At 45.0% G+C, this 17,982-nt stretch overlaps 1 protein-coding gene across 1 annotated transcript in view; it reads left to right on the top strand.

The window, feature by feature from the left end:
• Positions 1 to 1,898: 1,898 nt before the first annotated feature.
• Positions 1,899 to 17,982, top strand: part of LOC309338421 (uncharacterized protein) — a 48,001-nt gene continuing 31,917 nt past the window's right edge. The window contains exon 1 of the mRNA XM_081855698.1: positions 1,899 to 2,670. Within this exon, the coding sequence (XP_081711824.1) occupies positions 1,949 to 2,670 (722 nt within the window). The 5' untranslated portion in view covers positions 1,899 to 1,948. The remainder of the gene's footprint in view (positions 2,671 to 17,982) is intronic.

Raw genomic sequence — 17,982 nt, 5'->3', positions numbered from 1 at the left:
CGGCTGTTGATATTAATGGTTTCCTGTTTTCTTTGTTCCAGTTGTTTCACAGAGAGCAGCTGTATTTTCTTTTCTGTCCTGCGTAGTTAGAAATAAAATGTAGCAATGTAGCTCATACATTTCTCGTCTTCTGCTGTATACTCTGCATAATGAGGGAACGTGCCTGGAGCCTCATCAAAGGCTCAGGTCGTTAATCACCGTCGGAGGACTCGACCGGAGGAGTAGCTCGGTCGAACGCAAGTCCGACAGTCTTGAAGCCCACCAGGTGACCTTGGGCCAATCACTATTTCTCAGCCTAACCTTCAGGGTTCCTGCAAGGATAAAATAGAGAGGAGAAGTGTGCATGCCACCATAATAATAATAATATTTAATAATTTATTATTTATACCCCGCCCATCTGGCTAGTTTTCCCCAGCCACTCTGGGCGGCTTCCAACCAAGTATTAAAAACAATACAGCATCAGACATTAAAAACTTCCCTAAACTGGGCCACCTTCAGTTGTCTTTCAAAAGTATAATAGTTGTTTATTGCCTTGACAACTGCTGGGAGGGCATTCCACAGGGCAGGAGCCACTACCGAGAAGGCCCTCTGCCTGGTTCCCTGTAACCTCACTTCTTGCAGCAAGGGAACTGCCAGAAGGCCCTCGGAGCTGGACCTCAGTGTCCAGGCTGGATGATGGGGATGGAGACGCTCCTTCAGGTAAAGGTCAGCACCAACACTTTGAATTGTGCTCGGAAACGTTCTGGACTCCTTGCAGAAAAGATGGGGTGTAAATGTAATATAACACTGATGAACAAGGGCAATTACAGTGATCTGAAAGAAATGTGTTGAGTGAATTGTCCCCCATGATCCTTGTGCATGTGTTTTTTAGAAGTGCAAACAGCAGCCACTTTGTGTCTAGAGGGGGGAATTATTACTGATATCACAGCAGACAGGGAGGGAGAGTTTAACCTTTCCCTCCCCCAGATGAAAATTGCTCCTCTGTAGTTCCTAATTGAACTAGGAATAATATGAGTTTTCCTCCCAATGGTGGCTGCAATTTATGGGGTTTTTTTAGTTTTTTAAAAAATGCATTTAACATCTCATTTGATTTGACCCTCAGATGAAAAACAATGACTGCATTATACCTTGAAAGTGTGGGTTGTTTCTAAAAACATTCCCTTGGAAAGAAGTTTTTTTTGAAAAATGCATTGGGCCTACAACAGTCCTGTTGCTCCGCCGTGACCTCCCTGCCAATTTAGATACAGTGACTGAACAGGAGGCCCCTCGACTGACTTCAGGTCCAGTGTTGGACCATTTCGATCGGATACTCCCTACTGATGTGGATAGCTTCCTCCAAGTTGGTAGGCCCACCACCTGCCTCCTTGATCCGTGCCCATCTTGGCTGATTAGGGAGTGTCCAGATGTTGCGCGGACCCCCCTGGTTGAAATTATCAATTTTTCCCTTGACACGGGGACATTCCCAGGGGAACTGAAGGAAGCAGTGGTGTGTCCACTCTTAAAAAAAACTTCATTAGATCCCTTAGACCTATCCAATTACCGCCCAGTTTCAAATCTTCCATACCTGGGTAAGGTAATTGAGAGAGCGGTTGCTGAACAGCTTGGTAGGTTTCTGGAGGAAACATCAGCATTAGATCCATTTCAGTCCAGTTTCTGTCCTGGTTTTGGGACGGAGACGGCTCTGGTTGCCCTAACAGATGATCTCCGTAGACAACTGGATCGAGGCGGGTCAGGACTGCTGATCCTTTTAGATTTGTCAGCAGCCTTTGACATGGTCGATCATGATCTTCTGGACCACCGCCTCCCAGACGTGGGGATACAGGACATAGCCCGTAACTGGTTGTGCTCTTTTATCTCTGGTTGGGGACAGAGGGTGGCACTAGGGAGGGAAATGTCGTTGTGCCACTCCTTGGTGTGTGGAGTGCCGCAGGGCGCAATTCTCTCCCCAATGCTTTTTAACATCTTTATGTGCCCCCTTGCCCAGATTATCCGGAGCTTTGGGCTGGGGTGTCACCAATATGCTGATGACACTCAGCTCTATCTGCTGATGGATGGCCACACCGACTCGGCCCCGAACACACTGACCAGATGCTTGGAAGCTGTGGCTGGATGGTTTCGTGGGAGCCGATTGAAACTAAATCCTTCAAAGACAGAGGTCCTATGGCTAGGTCGGGATGGCATGGGGATGAGGGACCAACTCCCTTCTCTTGTGGGGGCCCAATTAGTGCCATTGCCTTCCGTTAAGAGTTTGGGTGTAATCCTTGACGCCTCCCTTTCCATGGAGGCGCAAGTTACAGCAACAGCCAAGGCGACATTTTTCCTCCTTCGCCGCATCAAGCAGTTGGTCCCTTACCTTTCCCGCCCCGACCTGGCCACAGTGATCCATGCGACAGTCATTTCCAGGCTTGACTACTGTAATTTGCTCTACATGGGGCTGCCCTTGAAGCTGTCCCAGAAACTCCAGCGGGTACAGAATGCTGCAGCGAGGCTCCTCACGGGGTCTCTGCCATGGGAGCATATTCACCCAGTGCTTTCCCAGCTGCACTGGCTCCCGGTGGAGTACAGGGTCAGATTTAAGGTGCTGCTTTTGACCTTTAAAGCCCTTCACGGCCTAGGACCCTCGTACCTACGGGACTGCCTCTCCTGGTATGCCCCACGGAGAGCCTCAAGGTCCATAAATAACAACACCCTAGTGGTCCCAGGCCCTAAGGAAGTTAGATTGGCTTCAACCAGAGCCAGGGCCTTTTCAACTCTGGCTCCGGCCTTGTGGGGTGCGCTCTGCCTCATGAGACCAGTGCCCTGCAGGATCGGATTTCTTTCTGCAGGGCCTGTAAGACAGAGTTGTTCCACCTGGCCTTTGGCTTGGAGCCAATTTGATTCCCTCCCTCCCTCCCTCTCTTTCTTTTTTCTTTTCCTTCTCCTCCTGTGATGAGGCTACATTTTAATATTTTAATGTTCCATTATTTTAATGTTGTATTTTATTTTTGTTTTTAAGTTGTAATCATTCATCTTGTTTTTATTATTGCTTGTAAGCCGCTCTGAGCCCGGCCTTGGCTGGGGAGGGCGGGATATAAATAAAAAAATTATTATTATTATTATTAATAAAGTGCATCTGTGATGGACACATCCTGGGTTAGCCTCCTGGTGACCCAGAAACCAATCAGAGCTGGGCGGAGTGTCTTCCAATCAGGAGAGAGAGTGGAGAGTTGAATGTTAGAATTAGACAGTCTAACTGTCAGATAGGGCTTGCCTGTCAGTGTTAGTTAGGGCATGGACAGTGCCTAGTTAGAGTTCCATTTAGAGCCTGGTTAGAGCTGAATTATGGTGTAGCTAGCAGGGCAACCCAGATTGTTTTCCTTGGGGGAAAGTAAAAATTCTAGAAGGCGCTGGAAGTGTAAAACCAATAGCCATTGAAGAAGGAATCAGTCTATTTAAAGACAGGTTTAAAATGAGAATTTCAATAAAGTTCTTAGCTTGTTTTTGTGAAGAGTGTTTGTTCATAACAAAGTGTTCTGCCGAGAGTAGGTGGGTTATGAGCTCTTTATGATGTGAGGGGGCATTATTATACAGAAACATCATAGCCAGACACTGAAGAGACCTGTCAGGAGTAAGCATGGACTAGGCTTCCTCAACCTCGGCCCTCCAGATGTTTTGAGACTACAATTCCCATCATCCCTGACCACTGGTCTTGCTAGCTAGGGATCATGGGAGTTGTGGGCCAAAAACTTCTGGAGAGCCAAGGTTGAGGAAGCCTGGCATGGACCAATGGTATCAAATAGTATGAGAAACAGCCCTACTAGAAAAACTAACTCATAAATTGAAACTGATATGGGGACAAATAGAAGAAGACGCCTTCACCCCAGTATGGTTCCCCTTTATCACATACAGTGGTACCTCGGGTTAAGAACTAAATTCGTTCTGGAGGTCTGTTCTTAACCTGAAACCATTCTTAACCTGAGGCGTGCTTTTGCTAATGGGGCCTCCCGCTGCTGCCACAACACCGGCGCATGATTTCCATTCTCATCCTGGAGCAAAGTTCTCAACCTGGAGCAACTACTTCCTGGTTAGCGGAGTTTGTAACCCGAAGCGTCTGTAATCCAAGGTACCACTGTACACAGCCCAACAGGACAACAACAAGAATCCACCAACAGCATTCAAATCAATCTGGCTAAGCTGATCGAAACACACACACACACACACACACACACACACACACACACTGCTCTCACACAAAAACAAATCTCATTACAGCCAACCAAAGACAACCGGCCACCCCCTAGGCCACCCCCAACCTCCCTCACCACCAAGGAGCGAATAGTAAGAGAACCCATACAAGTATCACTGACACAAAACCCCACACATACAATAAGTAGAATACCCCTGCCCCACTCACCATTCCCCCTCCCTCTTTTCTTCCTAACCTAACACACTGTATGCAAAACTAATGTCTCACAAGAAATGAAACTGATCTGTAGGAAACACAACTTGAAAGAAGAGACAATGCCCATATTTTTAAAGAATAATTAAAGAATTAATCATTAAAGAAATCTTTAATAAAAATTTAAAAGTGTTCTGCCTTATTAGAGTACCTGTTAAGCTATGAACCTCATCAAGTATAAATAAGTGTTCTCGTTTTGTTCCCATAATGCCTCATCCATGTGGTCACAGTCTCTTCTTCCACATAATTGCAATGCCTTGCTGCTGGTTATTAAGAAACATCACTGCAGAGAGATAATAACAGACCTCTTAAGTGTTCTGACAGGAAGAGTCAGAAGTTTTGAAACCATCTCAAAACCCTGTCACATCACATCACTCCCATCTTTACTGAGGGACGTTGTCACAACATCTCTAAGCTACCTGGAGTTTTCTTCCCAGTCTCTCAAGGAATGATGCCTGTGAACCCAGTTACATCCATCTGCCAGAGCTAATAACCATTGATAGACCTATTCACAAATGTGAATTTTTCAAATCTCCTTTTGAAGAAATCCAAGGCTCCCGCGATTCCTATCCATGTAAGAAGGCTTTGTATGAGACTAACAGGATTCACCTGTTGTTTTTGTCTTTGTCAAAGCTATGGTTTTCCCAGTAGTGATGTATGGAAGTGAGAGCTGGACCATAAAGAAGGCTGATCGCTGAATAATTGATGCTTTTGAATTCTGGTGCTGGAGGAGACTCTTGAGAGTCCCATGGACTGCAAGAAGATCAAACCGATCCATTCTGAAGGAAATCAGCCCTGAGTGCTCACTGGAAGGACAGATCGTGAAGCTGAGACTCCAATATTTTGGCCACCTCATGAGAAGAGAAGACTCCCTGGAAAAGACCCTGATGTTGGGAAAGATGGAGGGCTCAAGGAGAAGGGGACGACAAGGACGAGATGGTTGGACAGTGTTCTCAAAGCTACCAGCATGAGTTTGACCAAACTGCGGGAGGCAGTGGAAGACAGGAGTGCCTGGCGTGCTCTGGTCCATGGGGTCACGAAGAGTCAGACACGACTAAACAACTAAACAACGACAACAGGATTCACAGATGCTCAAAGGTTTTGGATGGGTGTGTTAAAGATATAATATGCATAAATGCTATGTTTGAATGCACTGTATTTGAAACACTATCAATGTGGGAGGTTTTGTAGTCAAACCAAACAATGCAGATCTATGAGAGTTAGTAAATGAAGGAGTTAAGGACCAAAGAGCTGTTATTTTCTAGAGAAGGCTCAACTAGGTCAAACCCTCTCACCTTTGGAGAGGGAGGAAGCAAGGGCAGTTTCCTTAAAAAAAAAAAAAATCTTTATTGGTTTAAAATACAATCTTACAATAAAGGTAAATAGTACAAAGTTAAGCACAGAAAAGAAAAGAAGAAAAGAGAAAAGAGAAAAAAAAGAATTCTCCACATCCAAAAATACAATTTTATCACGCAGTTTGTTTTATTTCTTTTTCCATATATACCTCTAAGATGTTTATTCCATTTATTTATTATACACAAATATCATTCAATTCTGCTAGGATGGTATCATTTTTACAATATAGACTTATATATTCCTTAAATATTTTCCATTCTCCGTATACTTTTTGATTTAAGGTTCCCCTGACTTTTCCACTCAGCTTTGCTAATTGGAAATACTCTATCAGGGCAGTTTCCTGTTCCTTTCTGTCTCTTCTCTTTGAACCATGTAACTAAGCAGACATATGGGGCTGGGATTCCAGACTTCAGTATTCTGTAACCAATAATACTGCTCAGTGTATCTGAGAAAGATTTACCAAGCACTTTGGAACCCTTGGTCATGAATGTATTGATATCTGGAATAGTGCCTGGGCAAGGTATTGGGAGGGAAATGATGGACATATATTGGTTCATGAATTGATTTTTGTAATCAATTAATTTTTCTAATAGAAAAATGGATGAAGCATCCTTTCCCCAAATGGTGTCCACAACTCCTATCAACCCTAGCAATTCCTGGAGGGCACCGAGTTGAGGGAGGCTGGAATAAGCTGGGATAAGCTTATGAAGAAATTCATAAAAAGAAGCAAGCAAGCAATGCAGCAAGCAAATGGACATGCTTTTACTGTTTATTAGAATATGCCCTGTGGCTTGGTAGAAGTCTATTTTTGTAACCCTGTTCTTTTCTCTAAGATAGCTCTGTTTAATTTGCTTGCTGCTTTTTAAAACAAAATTAAGTAAAATAATAAGAATAGTAAAAAAAACCCACCAAAAAAACATTCTCTGGAATTCAGGAGGAAAAGAACAATAAAGGAATAGATCTTGTCTAGGGTTGGGATGATAGTCACATTGCTGTCAGCTCTTTTTATTCCCAAAGTCTTTTTCTTCACTTTCATCTCAGAGTTGACCTGCAGACTGTATTCAGATCCTGGGAATCTCCCACCACAAAGATCCTGACGTTTATCATCAAAAACCTGAAAACGGCAACACTCTGAAGGAACTAACATAGCACTAATTCAGCTCTCACTATTTCTGTCCATATATCAAGAATTTTCAAGAGAAAACTCTCACACAACGAGATTCACAAATTCAGACTGCTAGAATGAATACTGTACGTACAACAGACTCAACAACTCTAACTGGTCATCCTCCATGCTCATCAACATTATATGCAAGTACAGTGGTACCTCAGGTTCAGTACTTAATTCATTCTGGAGGTCCTTTCTTAACCTGAAACTGTTCTTAACCTGAAGCACCACTTTAGCTAATGGGGCCTCCTGCTGCCGCCGCACCGCCGGAGCACGATTTCTGTTCTCATCCTGAAGCAAAGTTCTTAACCTGAAGCACTATTTCTGGGTTAGCAGAATCTGTAACCTGAAGCGTATGTAACCTGAGGTACCACTGTAATGTTAATTATATGGTCTCCAAAAATTCACCTTGGCTCCTTGGGCTTATAATATACTTGGTATTGAACAAACTGGCCTGTGATTTGAAAGATTGCAAAGCTGTATCAAAGGGAAAAACACCAAAAGCTCGAGTTCACTTCTGGACAGAGAGATGTACACAGCACAGCATTTGCTGTCCATCCCCTCTCCAGCTCTGATCAGAGTCAGTCTCATCCTGTTAAAGTAATGTTTAATTAGCATGGGCCGTGGAAGGAAGGCCAATCAATATGGGGACCCCAAGATGTGTTCACAAGCAATTCTTTCAGCTGTCCTGATAGCGGAATATGCCATCCATCTTCGCTCCGCTGTCAAGAGTAGGCGAAGAGGGCTTTGCTCATTTCACTTGCCTCATTTCAGCTCCTGCATGACATTCCCTACCCTTGACATATCCCATCCTGCAAATCAATTATGACTGGTGTTAGTTCCTTCTTCTTCTTCTTCTTCTTCTTCTTCTTCTTCTTCTTCTTTTTTTGCTTCACCCCTCTCAGATATCAGGTCCGTGAACATCAAGGATTCGCTTTTATGCTTTATGTCTGCTGCTTTCAAATCTACTTGTTTCACCTGCCTCTAAAGCGTAGCTGCTGCCTTTGAATGTCAGCTGCATTCCCGTCTCCCATGCAGTTTTAAATTATTGCTGCTGCTGGTGGAAATAAATAAAAAAAAAATACATGGGGAAAATTTCCCGGGAACCTCTTTTAATGCTTCGATCTGGTGCCCAGGGTCAAAATGAATGCACTGTCTTTTAATTCCCTATAAAATGGAGCAAGGCCCCAATTAATAACCTTTGGCTCTGACTAATTGCTTCCACCCATCCCCTAAAAAGATAAATTGATAGATTACTGGATTTTTTTGGATGCTGAGATCATTCTGGATACTTAAAAAGGCATCCCAGCCTAAGAGGCGAGGAACAGATGGAAGAAGTGTAGATTGCAGCAGGGGTAGCCGGAAGATAGATTGGGATCTACTGGTAAATCACAGGATCATACACATCATATGTATTTTGTGATTTTATATTGTGATTTTATCTTGTGAACAGCCCTGAGACCTGTGGGGATAGGGAGGTATACAAATTTTCATCATCATCATCATCTGGTCAGCAATAATTTCTGGCTCCTAATTTGTTGTCAGTAGCAACAACCAAAGCTGATACCACTGCCAAATTAGGTTGCTGGAATCGTTGATCTGAAATAACTCAGATGTAGATTTAGACCCCATCCCTTAAGTCACCATTGCTGATGGGAGTTGGAGTTCAACCAAGATGACACCTAAGCCCAGTTCTCTGATTCATTATATATATAGGTAAAGGTAAAGGGACCCCTGACCATTAGGTCCAGTCATGGCCGACTTTGGGGTTGCAGCGCTCATTTCGCTTTACTGGCCGAGGGAGCCGGAGTACAGCTTCCGGGTCATGTGGCCAGCATGGCTAAGCCACTTCTGGCAGACCAGAGCAGCGCACCGAAACGGCGTTTACCTTTAAACACTGTTCCCCTTTCCGATGGAGTGGTACCTATTTATCTGCTTGCACTGGTGTGCTTTCGAACTGCTAGGTTGGCAGGAGCAGGGACCAAGCAACAGGAGCTCACCCCGTCGCGGGGATTCGAACCGCCGACCTTCTGATCAGCAAGTCCTAGGCTCTGTGGTTTAACCCACAGCACCACCCGCGTCCCATATATATATATATATATCCATTTCACTCTGCTGGGTATTTCTCCTCCCCCAAGGTTTGTCCAAGGACTCCAGTTCCAGCCAGCTGGCCACGGAGATGAAAGTTTTGGACAGAGCCTTAAGTATAAATTTGGCTCTATGCATATGTCTAGTAGAGGTATAAAATATTACAAGAAATTCAGATTTATCAATCTGGGCAGCCTGACCTCTTTTACCACAACTATAAAAGCTATGAGTGATGCAATCCATCAATGAGCAGACACAATGGGCTTTGACAGTGAACCAGGCAATTTTGCACAAACGAGCCTCAGTGCCAATTCCTTAAGTAATCTACCAGTTTCATTAAAAAGACAGCCCAGAGAGAGGCTGTTTCTTCTGGGGTTTGTGTGTGTGCGTGTGTCAGCTGGAGGATATATTGCAAATAATGTAGAATTGATGGTAGACTGCCCGTTTAAAATTAATTATGGCCATAATTAAGAGCATGCGAGGAAAGGCTGTATTGCAGTGGGGGGGGGGGAGATGGTCTATAGGAGGAGATTTTTCTATAGCAGTGTATTAGATGGAAGCAGAATTAAATGCAGCTGTTCCACTAATGTAAATGATCTGGTTATTGCTTTCCATTCCATATTTTATGACACTGTTTGGACTTGGGCAGAAATGCAGAGAAAAGAAAATTAAGCAGAAATTGAATCGCTTGAGAAGAAAATGAGATTTCTCTCCCCCTGTCCCCCCCCCCTCGCCTTCTCAGGATAATGTTATGGTCATCATATGAATGCAATCCTTAATTAATAAGGAAAACATTTAGGACAACTCTTTCCTATAATACAATCTCAAGGTGGGGGGGGGGAGGGGCTTGCCCAATCCAAATGTGATTTCCTTCAGACGTAATGAAGGTTTTTCTCTTTATAAAGTATTTAATGTAATTCTTCCTGTGTCCCAACTCACTCAATAAGAATAGTTGGTATTTATGTAGGGTTGAATTCAATGAAGCTATCCTGTTTACACATGGAGCCTCTCCCGCCCGCCCCTCTCCTCTCCTGCCCCTGCCCCAAATTTTGGGTGTTCCTCCCCAATCCTCCAAAACTGATGTGGGGGGCAGGGAGAAGGGAGGGAGAGGGTCTGTTGCACAAGCAGAAGTCCTTGTTCAGATGACTCTGTTGGCTGCAACCCATAACATGCCAAAGGGATTTACCGAATTTTCCTGTGTATAAGACGCCCCAGTATAAGACGGTCAGTTAAAGCTATGGTTTTCCCAGTAGTGATGTATGGAAGTGAGAGCTGGGCCATAAAGAAGGCTGATCGCCGAAGAATTGATGCTTTTGAATTATGGTGCTGGAGGAGACTCTTGAGAGTCCCATGGACTGCAAGAAGATCAAACCGATGCATTCTGAAGGAAATCAGCCCTGAGTGCTCACTGGAAGGACAGATCCTGAAGCTGAGGCTCCAATACTTTGGCCACATCATGAGAAGAGAAGACTCCCTGGAAAAGACCTTGATGTTGGGAAAGATGGAGGGCACAAGGAGAAGGGGACGACAGAGGACGAGATGGTTGGACAGTGTTCTCGAAGCTACCAGCATGAGTTTGACCAAACTGCGGGAGGCAGTGGAAGACAGGAGTGCCTGGCGTGCTCTGGTCCATGGGGTCACAAAGAGTCGGACACGACTAAACGACTAAACAACAACAACAAGACGCCGCCATGTATAAGACTTTTGGGGACTCCAATTTAAGAAAGTGGGGGGAGATGACTCAGAGTTGTTGAGTTTTTTAGAGGGAGAATTGCCAAAGTTGTTCAGCTTTTTTTTGAAGGGGAGAGCCCTGAAAATTACTCACCCAACGCTGAGAACCGCAGCCAATCCACAGCAGCCATTGACACAGCAGCCGCCAATCCACAGCAGCTCTCCCAACAGCCACCAATCAGCCACCCAATCACTGCTGACAACCCCCAGCTTGCAGCTGCAACCAATCGCCCATCCCACATATGCACTATCCATGTATAATATGCCACCCCGATTTTTAGCATTCTTCCCCTCCCAATTTTTTATTAGTTTTCCACATTTATAACAATTATAACATATAAAACACACAAAACAAAACACATTACAATTCTGAAAAAGAAAAAGGAAAAGGGAAAAAAAAGACATATTCCTTCTTATAAATTCCATTGTTAAGTGACTTCCTCAAATGCCCCCTAACTGAATTTCATTATATCACCTTGTAACAGTTCTCACAAACATCTTTCTAAATACAGTGGTACCTCGGGTTAAGTACTTAATTCATTCCGGAGGTCCGTACTTAACCTGAAACTGTTCTTAACCTGAAGCACCACTTTAGCTAATGGGGCCTCCTGCTGCCGCCACGCCACCGGAGCCCGATTTCTGTTCTTATCCTGAAGCAAAGTTCTTAACCCGAGGTACTATTTCTGGGTTAGCGGAGTCTGTAACCTGAAGCGTATGTAACCCGAGGTACCACTGTAATTAGTTCCTTCAATTAACTATATTCAACTCTTTTCTTATTGTCTGAAATCCATATTACTATACCACATTCTTATGGTTATCCTAGGCCTGTTTAGTACTTTCAAGAACCTTCTCAATTATCTTATATTACAATATTTAGCTAAATAGTCTTTATATTTCATCCAGTCTTCTTGGTATTCCTCCTCTTTCTGTTTGCGCATTCTTCCAGTCAGGTCAGCCAGCTCCAGAAACTCCATCTTCATCTACCATTCTTCTATCGTTGGTGGTTTTTAACATTCTTGTAGAGTAAAACAACCCTTGTCTTATACATGGAAAAGTCCGGTACATACAGGACCCCACAGTAATTCTTACAACAACCCTGTTAGGCTGTTCAGTTTATTTATCCTCACAAGGAGTACTGAGGCTGCCTGAGAGTGCTTGCCTAACGCCACTGAGTGAATTCATGGCAGGCCTGAGATTTTTAACCAGGGACAGTCACCTCTCCATTTCTGTGTCAAAGGCTCTGTGCTGCACCAGCTCACTTGAAAGTAAGAACCTCTGGAGTCAATGGAGCATCCCTTTAGGTAAATGATGAGATGGTGCTAATGCTTTAATAACCAGTCAGCTCTCTCCCCTCGTTTTAATCTTGCTAAGCATTGCCTCCCACTTTGTCAAAAACGTGTTAGGGCAGCCTTCGAGAACTTGGTGCCCTCCAGCACGCGGTGGCCAGAGCCAATGGGAGCCCTAGTCCATTGACACAGGGAGGGCAGCAAGTTGGCAAAGGCTGTGTTACAAGAGCGCTAGGTGTCAGGGCTGCTTCAGATACAGGTCGGCATTCAAGGCACAGAAAAGTTAAAGCCTCTCCTCCTTCCGGAGGGGAGGGGTTGTTCCGCCCCCCTGCTTCAACTCCGGGGCTGGCGTGCCACGCCCCTCCCTGGTTGGGCACCTGATAGGGAAGCTCGGCGGGGGCGTGGCTTGCCGCTCAAATGCGGCCGCGCCAGCCGTCCCCGCCATTGCACACACATTTTCTTTAGGCATTGGAATGTGTTGTTGGTGTTTCGGGGGGCAAGGTGTGGCCATCGCCTTCCCCGACAATTTTGGGTATTCCGCTAAAGGAATCCAGCGGTCGTGGATCCTGTCCGATGCCCGTGTGGCGGGGGGCCATGGCACGACCCTCGGTGACATCAGGAGAGAGCCTATAGTTGTATTAGCATCAACAGGCTTCCCCTACTGGTGGTTAACCCCTCCTCAGACCCACCCCTCTCCGAGGGGGTGGAGTCTAATGTTCCGTGGTCCAATGCCTAAGCCAATACCTTCTCACATGCTGTAATCAATAAAGTTGTGGCCTTTTCCTTACCCATTAACCTTACAAACTGTGTCCACGTGTCTTTATTCCCCCAAGTGGGGATCGGGTCCTCGAATCACAACTCATCATTCAAGAAAACAGCATACAAGGCAGCAACGCTTCATAACAGGTCGGGCCCCTAGGCAACAGTTGCCAGGACTGGCAGTCCCTGCCTCCTATTTCCCCTTAAGTCTCCTTCTCCTTAGCAGGATGTTTCCCAAGCAGCCTTAAACCACGTCGGGGGAGAGGAACCTGTGCTCTTTTTCTGCTACACGCATTGCTCTCTGTGGCCTTGGAGATAGGCGGGGCGAGGGTGGGAAGTAAGCTTACTACAGTAGGACAGGCAAGCTCCCTGGATACTTCTGTAGCCTCTGCCCCCTCCTCCTCTGCTTCATCTGCTGAGTCTGAACTGCTTTCTGCACCTGGCTCTTCTTGCTCACTAAACCCGGTTGCCTCTTCACCATCCAACCACTCCTTCCCCACCCCGTTAACCCTCTGACCTGCCCTCAGTGTCCCACCACCAATCCCTAGGCTCTGAAATGTTCTCCTCTGGGATTTCCATGGGGGCTCCTTGGATAGTGCCCCCCACCACTTCTCATCATCCAGCCAGTCTCTGACTGTCAGACTTGCGTTCAACCAAGCGACTCTTCCGGTCAAGTCCTCCGACGTGATTAACGACCTGAGCCTTTGATGAGGCTCTAAGCAGGTTCCCCCATTACGCAGAGTATACAGCAGCATGCGGAAGGACGAGATAGTATGAGCTACATGGCTAAAGAGTTTTATTCCTAATTACGCAGGCAGAAAAGAAAATGCATCCTCTCTCTGTGAGAGCAGAGAGCAACTGAAAACACAAAGGGACAGGAAACCAGTAAACATCACATCCGTCTCCTGTCTTCCGTTAGACTTCCAACAGTCTGGAATCCCTGGAATGTAAACAGAGTCCTGTGACTCCAAGCAACTGCACAGTGGCACAAACAGAAACTAACACTGACATCAGGTGGGCAATCCTTGTCCAGTCCCTGATGTAAAGGCAGACCTTTCTTTCTTCTTTTTCTTTTTAAAATTTTTTTATTTATACTTTTCAAGTTTATACATCTCATTAGTTTTACAATCAAGTTAACATTTCAAAGTTTGACTTCCTTCCCCCTCTTTCTGTGGTTCCGTATATTTATTTTTCAATATCTTCTGCATATCCAAATTCATTTAATTTGCTCATTTAATTATCTACTTTAAATATATACTCTTATGAAACTGCAGGTTATTACAATAACCCTGCCAATGTTTTTATCTGTTTGCAATTTATCTGTAAATATTCAACAAACCATTTCCATTAATTTATAAAAAAAAGTTTGTTACCTTGATTTCTTATTCTTCCAGTGAGTTTTGCTATTTCTGCATATTCCATAAGTTTTTGTATCCATTCTTCCTTTACTTGGGCTTCTGCTTCTTTCCATTTTTGAGCAAGTAGCATTCTTGCTGCTCTAGTAGCATACATAAATTTCTATACAGTTTAGGTAGTTCTGTCCCTATAATTCCCAAAAGAAAAGATCCTGGGGTTGTTTTTTACAAATGTTACTTGAACATCCTTTTCAATTCATTATATATCATTTCCCTGTAAGCTTTAACCTTATACAAGACCACCACATATGATAAAAAGAACCTTCTTTCTCTTTACATTTCCAACACTTGTTTGATTTAGAGTTACACATTTTTGCCAGTGTTAGATACCAACAATATACCATTTTCATATAATTTTCTCTTAAACCATAGCCTGTTATGGATATAAAATTTACAGCAGCCATACAGTCCTGCTTCTGCCTACCTTCTGAGTAGGGCAACGTGTCCACTATACCTGCTCCGATGAAGGTTGACCAATGTACTCCCCACATGATGATACCACTGGCCTCTAAGACAGAAACTGGCCACTGTGACCTCATGTTGATGCTGCTTGCTTGAAAAAGGCCCCAGCCATTGTGACTTCATGCTGATGCTGCTCACCTGAAGGAGAGGGACTGGCCACTGTGACCACATGCTGATGTCACCTGCTTGAAGGAGACTGGCCATTGTGACCACATGCTGGTGCCAGGATACTGACTAATCCATGTGTCCCCATTCAGATGTCCTTCCCAGGAAGAGAGATACTGGCCAATGTACCAACCCACCTGAAGGGGAGAGAGGCCATCCTTTTCAATTCATTGTATATCATTTCCCAGTAAGCCTTAACCTTACTACAAAGGCAGGCCATTCTGGACAGGCAATCTTCCTACTTCTATTGCCGAGACTCCAATTCAGCATCTGGCTGTGCTGTATTTTCCAAGCACCTTCTTTGCCACCATAAACTTTGGGATGCTGTCCTCTGCCCGCATAATCCACTGTTTGACATGAGCTGAACCGGTGGAGCCATGTTCAATGCAAAATGGACAATGGTGGGAATGGAGGCAACATCTGGACATCCTCTTGCAGGAGCAAGAAAGAAAGGTGAAAGAGAAACTGAACTCTTCACAGCTCAGGAAGGCCACCCAGCTTCTTGGCCCTAATCCTCTAGAGACCTTTTCCTCCTAGTAAAGTAAGTATTAATTAAAGACTGCTGCTTATTCCAGCAAGGGGTTTGGGTATTTTTCTCACTGCTTTCTAGCCATGATGTGAGGGGACTCTAGCTCAATGGTAGGGCACATGTTTTTCATGGAGAAGTTAACAGGCTGCTTTTGACCTATAAACCTATAAAGCCTTACCGTATTTTTCGCACCATAGGGCGCACTGGACCATAGGGCGCACCCAGTTTTTAGGGGGGGAAATCAAGGAAAAAAAAATTTTCCCCCCCAGCCCCAAAGAGCAGCGTACAGGCTGCACACAACCTCTCCCTGGCAGAGGGGTTGCGCGCAGCTATGGAAGAAGGCAAGGCAGCGAGCGGGATGGATCCCGCTTGCTGCTTTGGCTTCCCCTTTAGCCCCGTGCAGCCTCTCCTTGCCGGGAGACGCTGCGCAGGGCTAAAGAAGCCATAGCCCCATGCAGCCTCTCCCTGCCGGAGGGGTTGCGCACGGCTATGGCAGAAGCCTGCATTCGCTCCATAGGACGCACACACATTTCCCCTCAATTTCTGGAGGGGAAAAACTGCGTCCAATAGAGCGAAAAATACGGTAAATGGCCCAGGACCACAATACCTCAAGGACCGCCTCTTTCCATATGAACCTATCCAGACCCTGAGGTCATTTTCTGAGGCCCTTCTTCATGTGCCTCCTCCTCGAGAGGTCCGGAGGGTGGCAACACGAGAACAGGGCCTTCTCTGCAGTGGCTCCTTGTCTGTGGAATGCTCTCCCCAGGGAAGTTCGCCTTCATTATACACCTTTAGGCGCCAGGCAAAATTGTTCCTTTTAACCAGGCCTTTGGTTGACCTGATTGACATCCTATGCCCTTTTAAAATGTCGCTTTTTGGGGAGTGTGTGGGGGGGAATGTTGTTATTTAGGTTATTATTTAGGTTTTTTATATAGTGATCTTTTCTGTGAACTGCCCTGAGACCTCCTGGTATAGGGAGGTATATAAATTCAAGAAATAAAATAAAATAAATAAACAGACTCGCTTCCCTTTTCTTGCGAGGAATCCCATTCAGAATAAGGGAATTTCCCTTAAAAAAAGGGAAATGTTGACAACTATGTCCCTGGTGCCTCTAGGAAAAAAGAAAGAACAAAAAAAAGATCAAGGTGAAAGATCACATCTTTCACTAATGTGAAAGATTCCTTGAGAGTACCTGCAAATCAGAATACGCAATAACGATCTAGATGGAAAAACATTCTGACCTGTTATACGTAAGGCAGTGTTCTTTGTTCCTTTTATCTTTACAGCTTGATCCATATTTCGAAATTGCCTTTTGACCCAAATCAGGGTCTCGAGCTGGAGAATAAGTCAGTGTGCTATTGAACATTTCCTGCCTCACTTTTCCATGCAAGACTGAATATATGGATAATACTCATCATCCAGTCGGCTGCCTCCGTGGAATCCCCAAAGCACCGGGATTTTTAAACTTCTGCTATCCTAAAAACGTTCTCCGATAACTCTTGCTTGAAGAGACACTGTGTAAAACCAGACTCCTCTCTGCCTCTTTCCGGCGTAGAGAAATGGAGCAGAAAAAAATCCACAATCCTCCTATAAATACCACAGATGGCACCGCATGTGCAAGTGTGTGTACGAGACCAGAGAACATAAACACCGCGGAAGGAAAAGCTAGTCTGATCCCTAATTGCCAAGGAGAGTTCGAAAGTGACACTCCGCTTCTTTTAACATTTTCGTAGCATAATTAAGTCAGATTGGTCAAAGAAATCCCTTCCCTGTTATCACACAGAAAATCTCAGCTGGCGAATTATTGGGAGGTGCTGTTTTTGAACGGGGGGAAATGCTACGAAGTTATCTGATGAGACTATTATCAGCACAGAAAAATAGCTCAGGGAGGGGGATCTCAAAATTTGTATTCGAAAACCACATGCTGATAGTAACGTGGAGCCATGCAGGAACAACTACATCGTGAAAGCGATAAGGGAGAATCAGGGAGGCCTAGAGGAAGTGTCAGGGGCAGCAAAAGGCTGCCTTGTCTCAGCCACCCACCCCACCCCAGATTGGGTATTGTTTTAATAAGCAGTCATCCATCTCTCTGAGGGCAAACAAAACGGGCATTGCTACAAATATTCCACACATGAGCACGCAGACGAGAAGGGAGGAAGATGAATGAGGAGGCCCCTGTTTTTTAGAGATTGCCATCATTCATTTTGATGGCGGCCTATCAACACGAACACGGCGATCTGGTGCTTCGCTGCAGGCACAGGAGCTGTGATAATAAGTTCAGAGCATCCCTGTGTGTGCGGGCAGAGCCAGTGCTTCAGGAGCTGGGAAGTCTACGCAGCCTTTTGTGTGCATGGAGTTGCCCTCTCTCTTGAAACATATGACAGAGCCGACACATGTTTAGGATCTCCATGTGCCCATTGGAGCACATGTGAAGGAGTAATGCCTAGAATGCACTGCTCATGGCATGCCTCCATCTGGAGCTCCCCCAAATGACCTTTTCGCCCAGCATTTCTCCTGATTTGATTGCACAAAGCTTACATGGAGGTTAGAGCAATGTCTAGCCTTAATTCGTTACGATTTGCTTG

This window comes from Podarcis erhardii (genome assembly GCF_964252035.2).
Source record: "Podarcis erhardii genome assembly, chromosome: 3".
Lineage (NCBI taxonomy): Eukaryota > Metazoa > Chordata > Lepidosauria > Squamata > Lacertidae > Podarcis > Podarcis erhardii.
The sequence above is the reverse complement of the archived record's forward strand: the minus strand, read 5'-3'. Positions and strand labels throughout refer to the sequence as shown.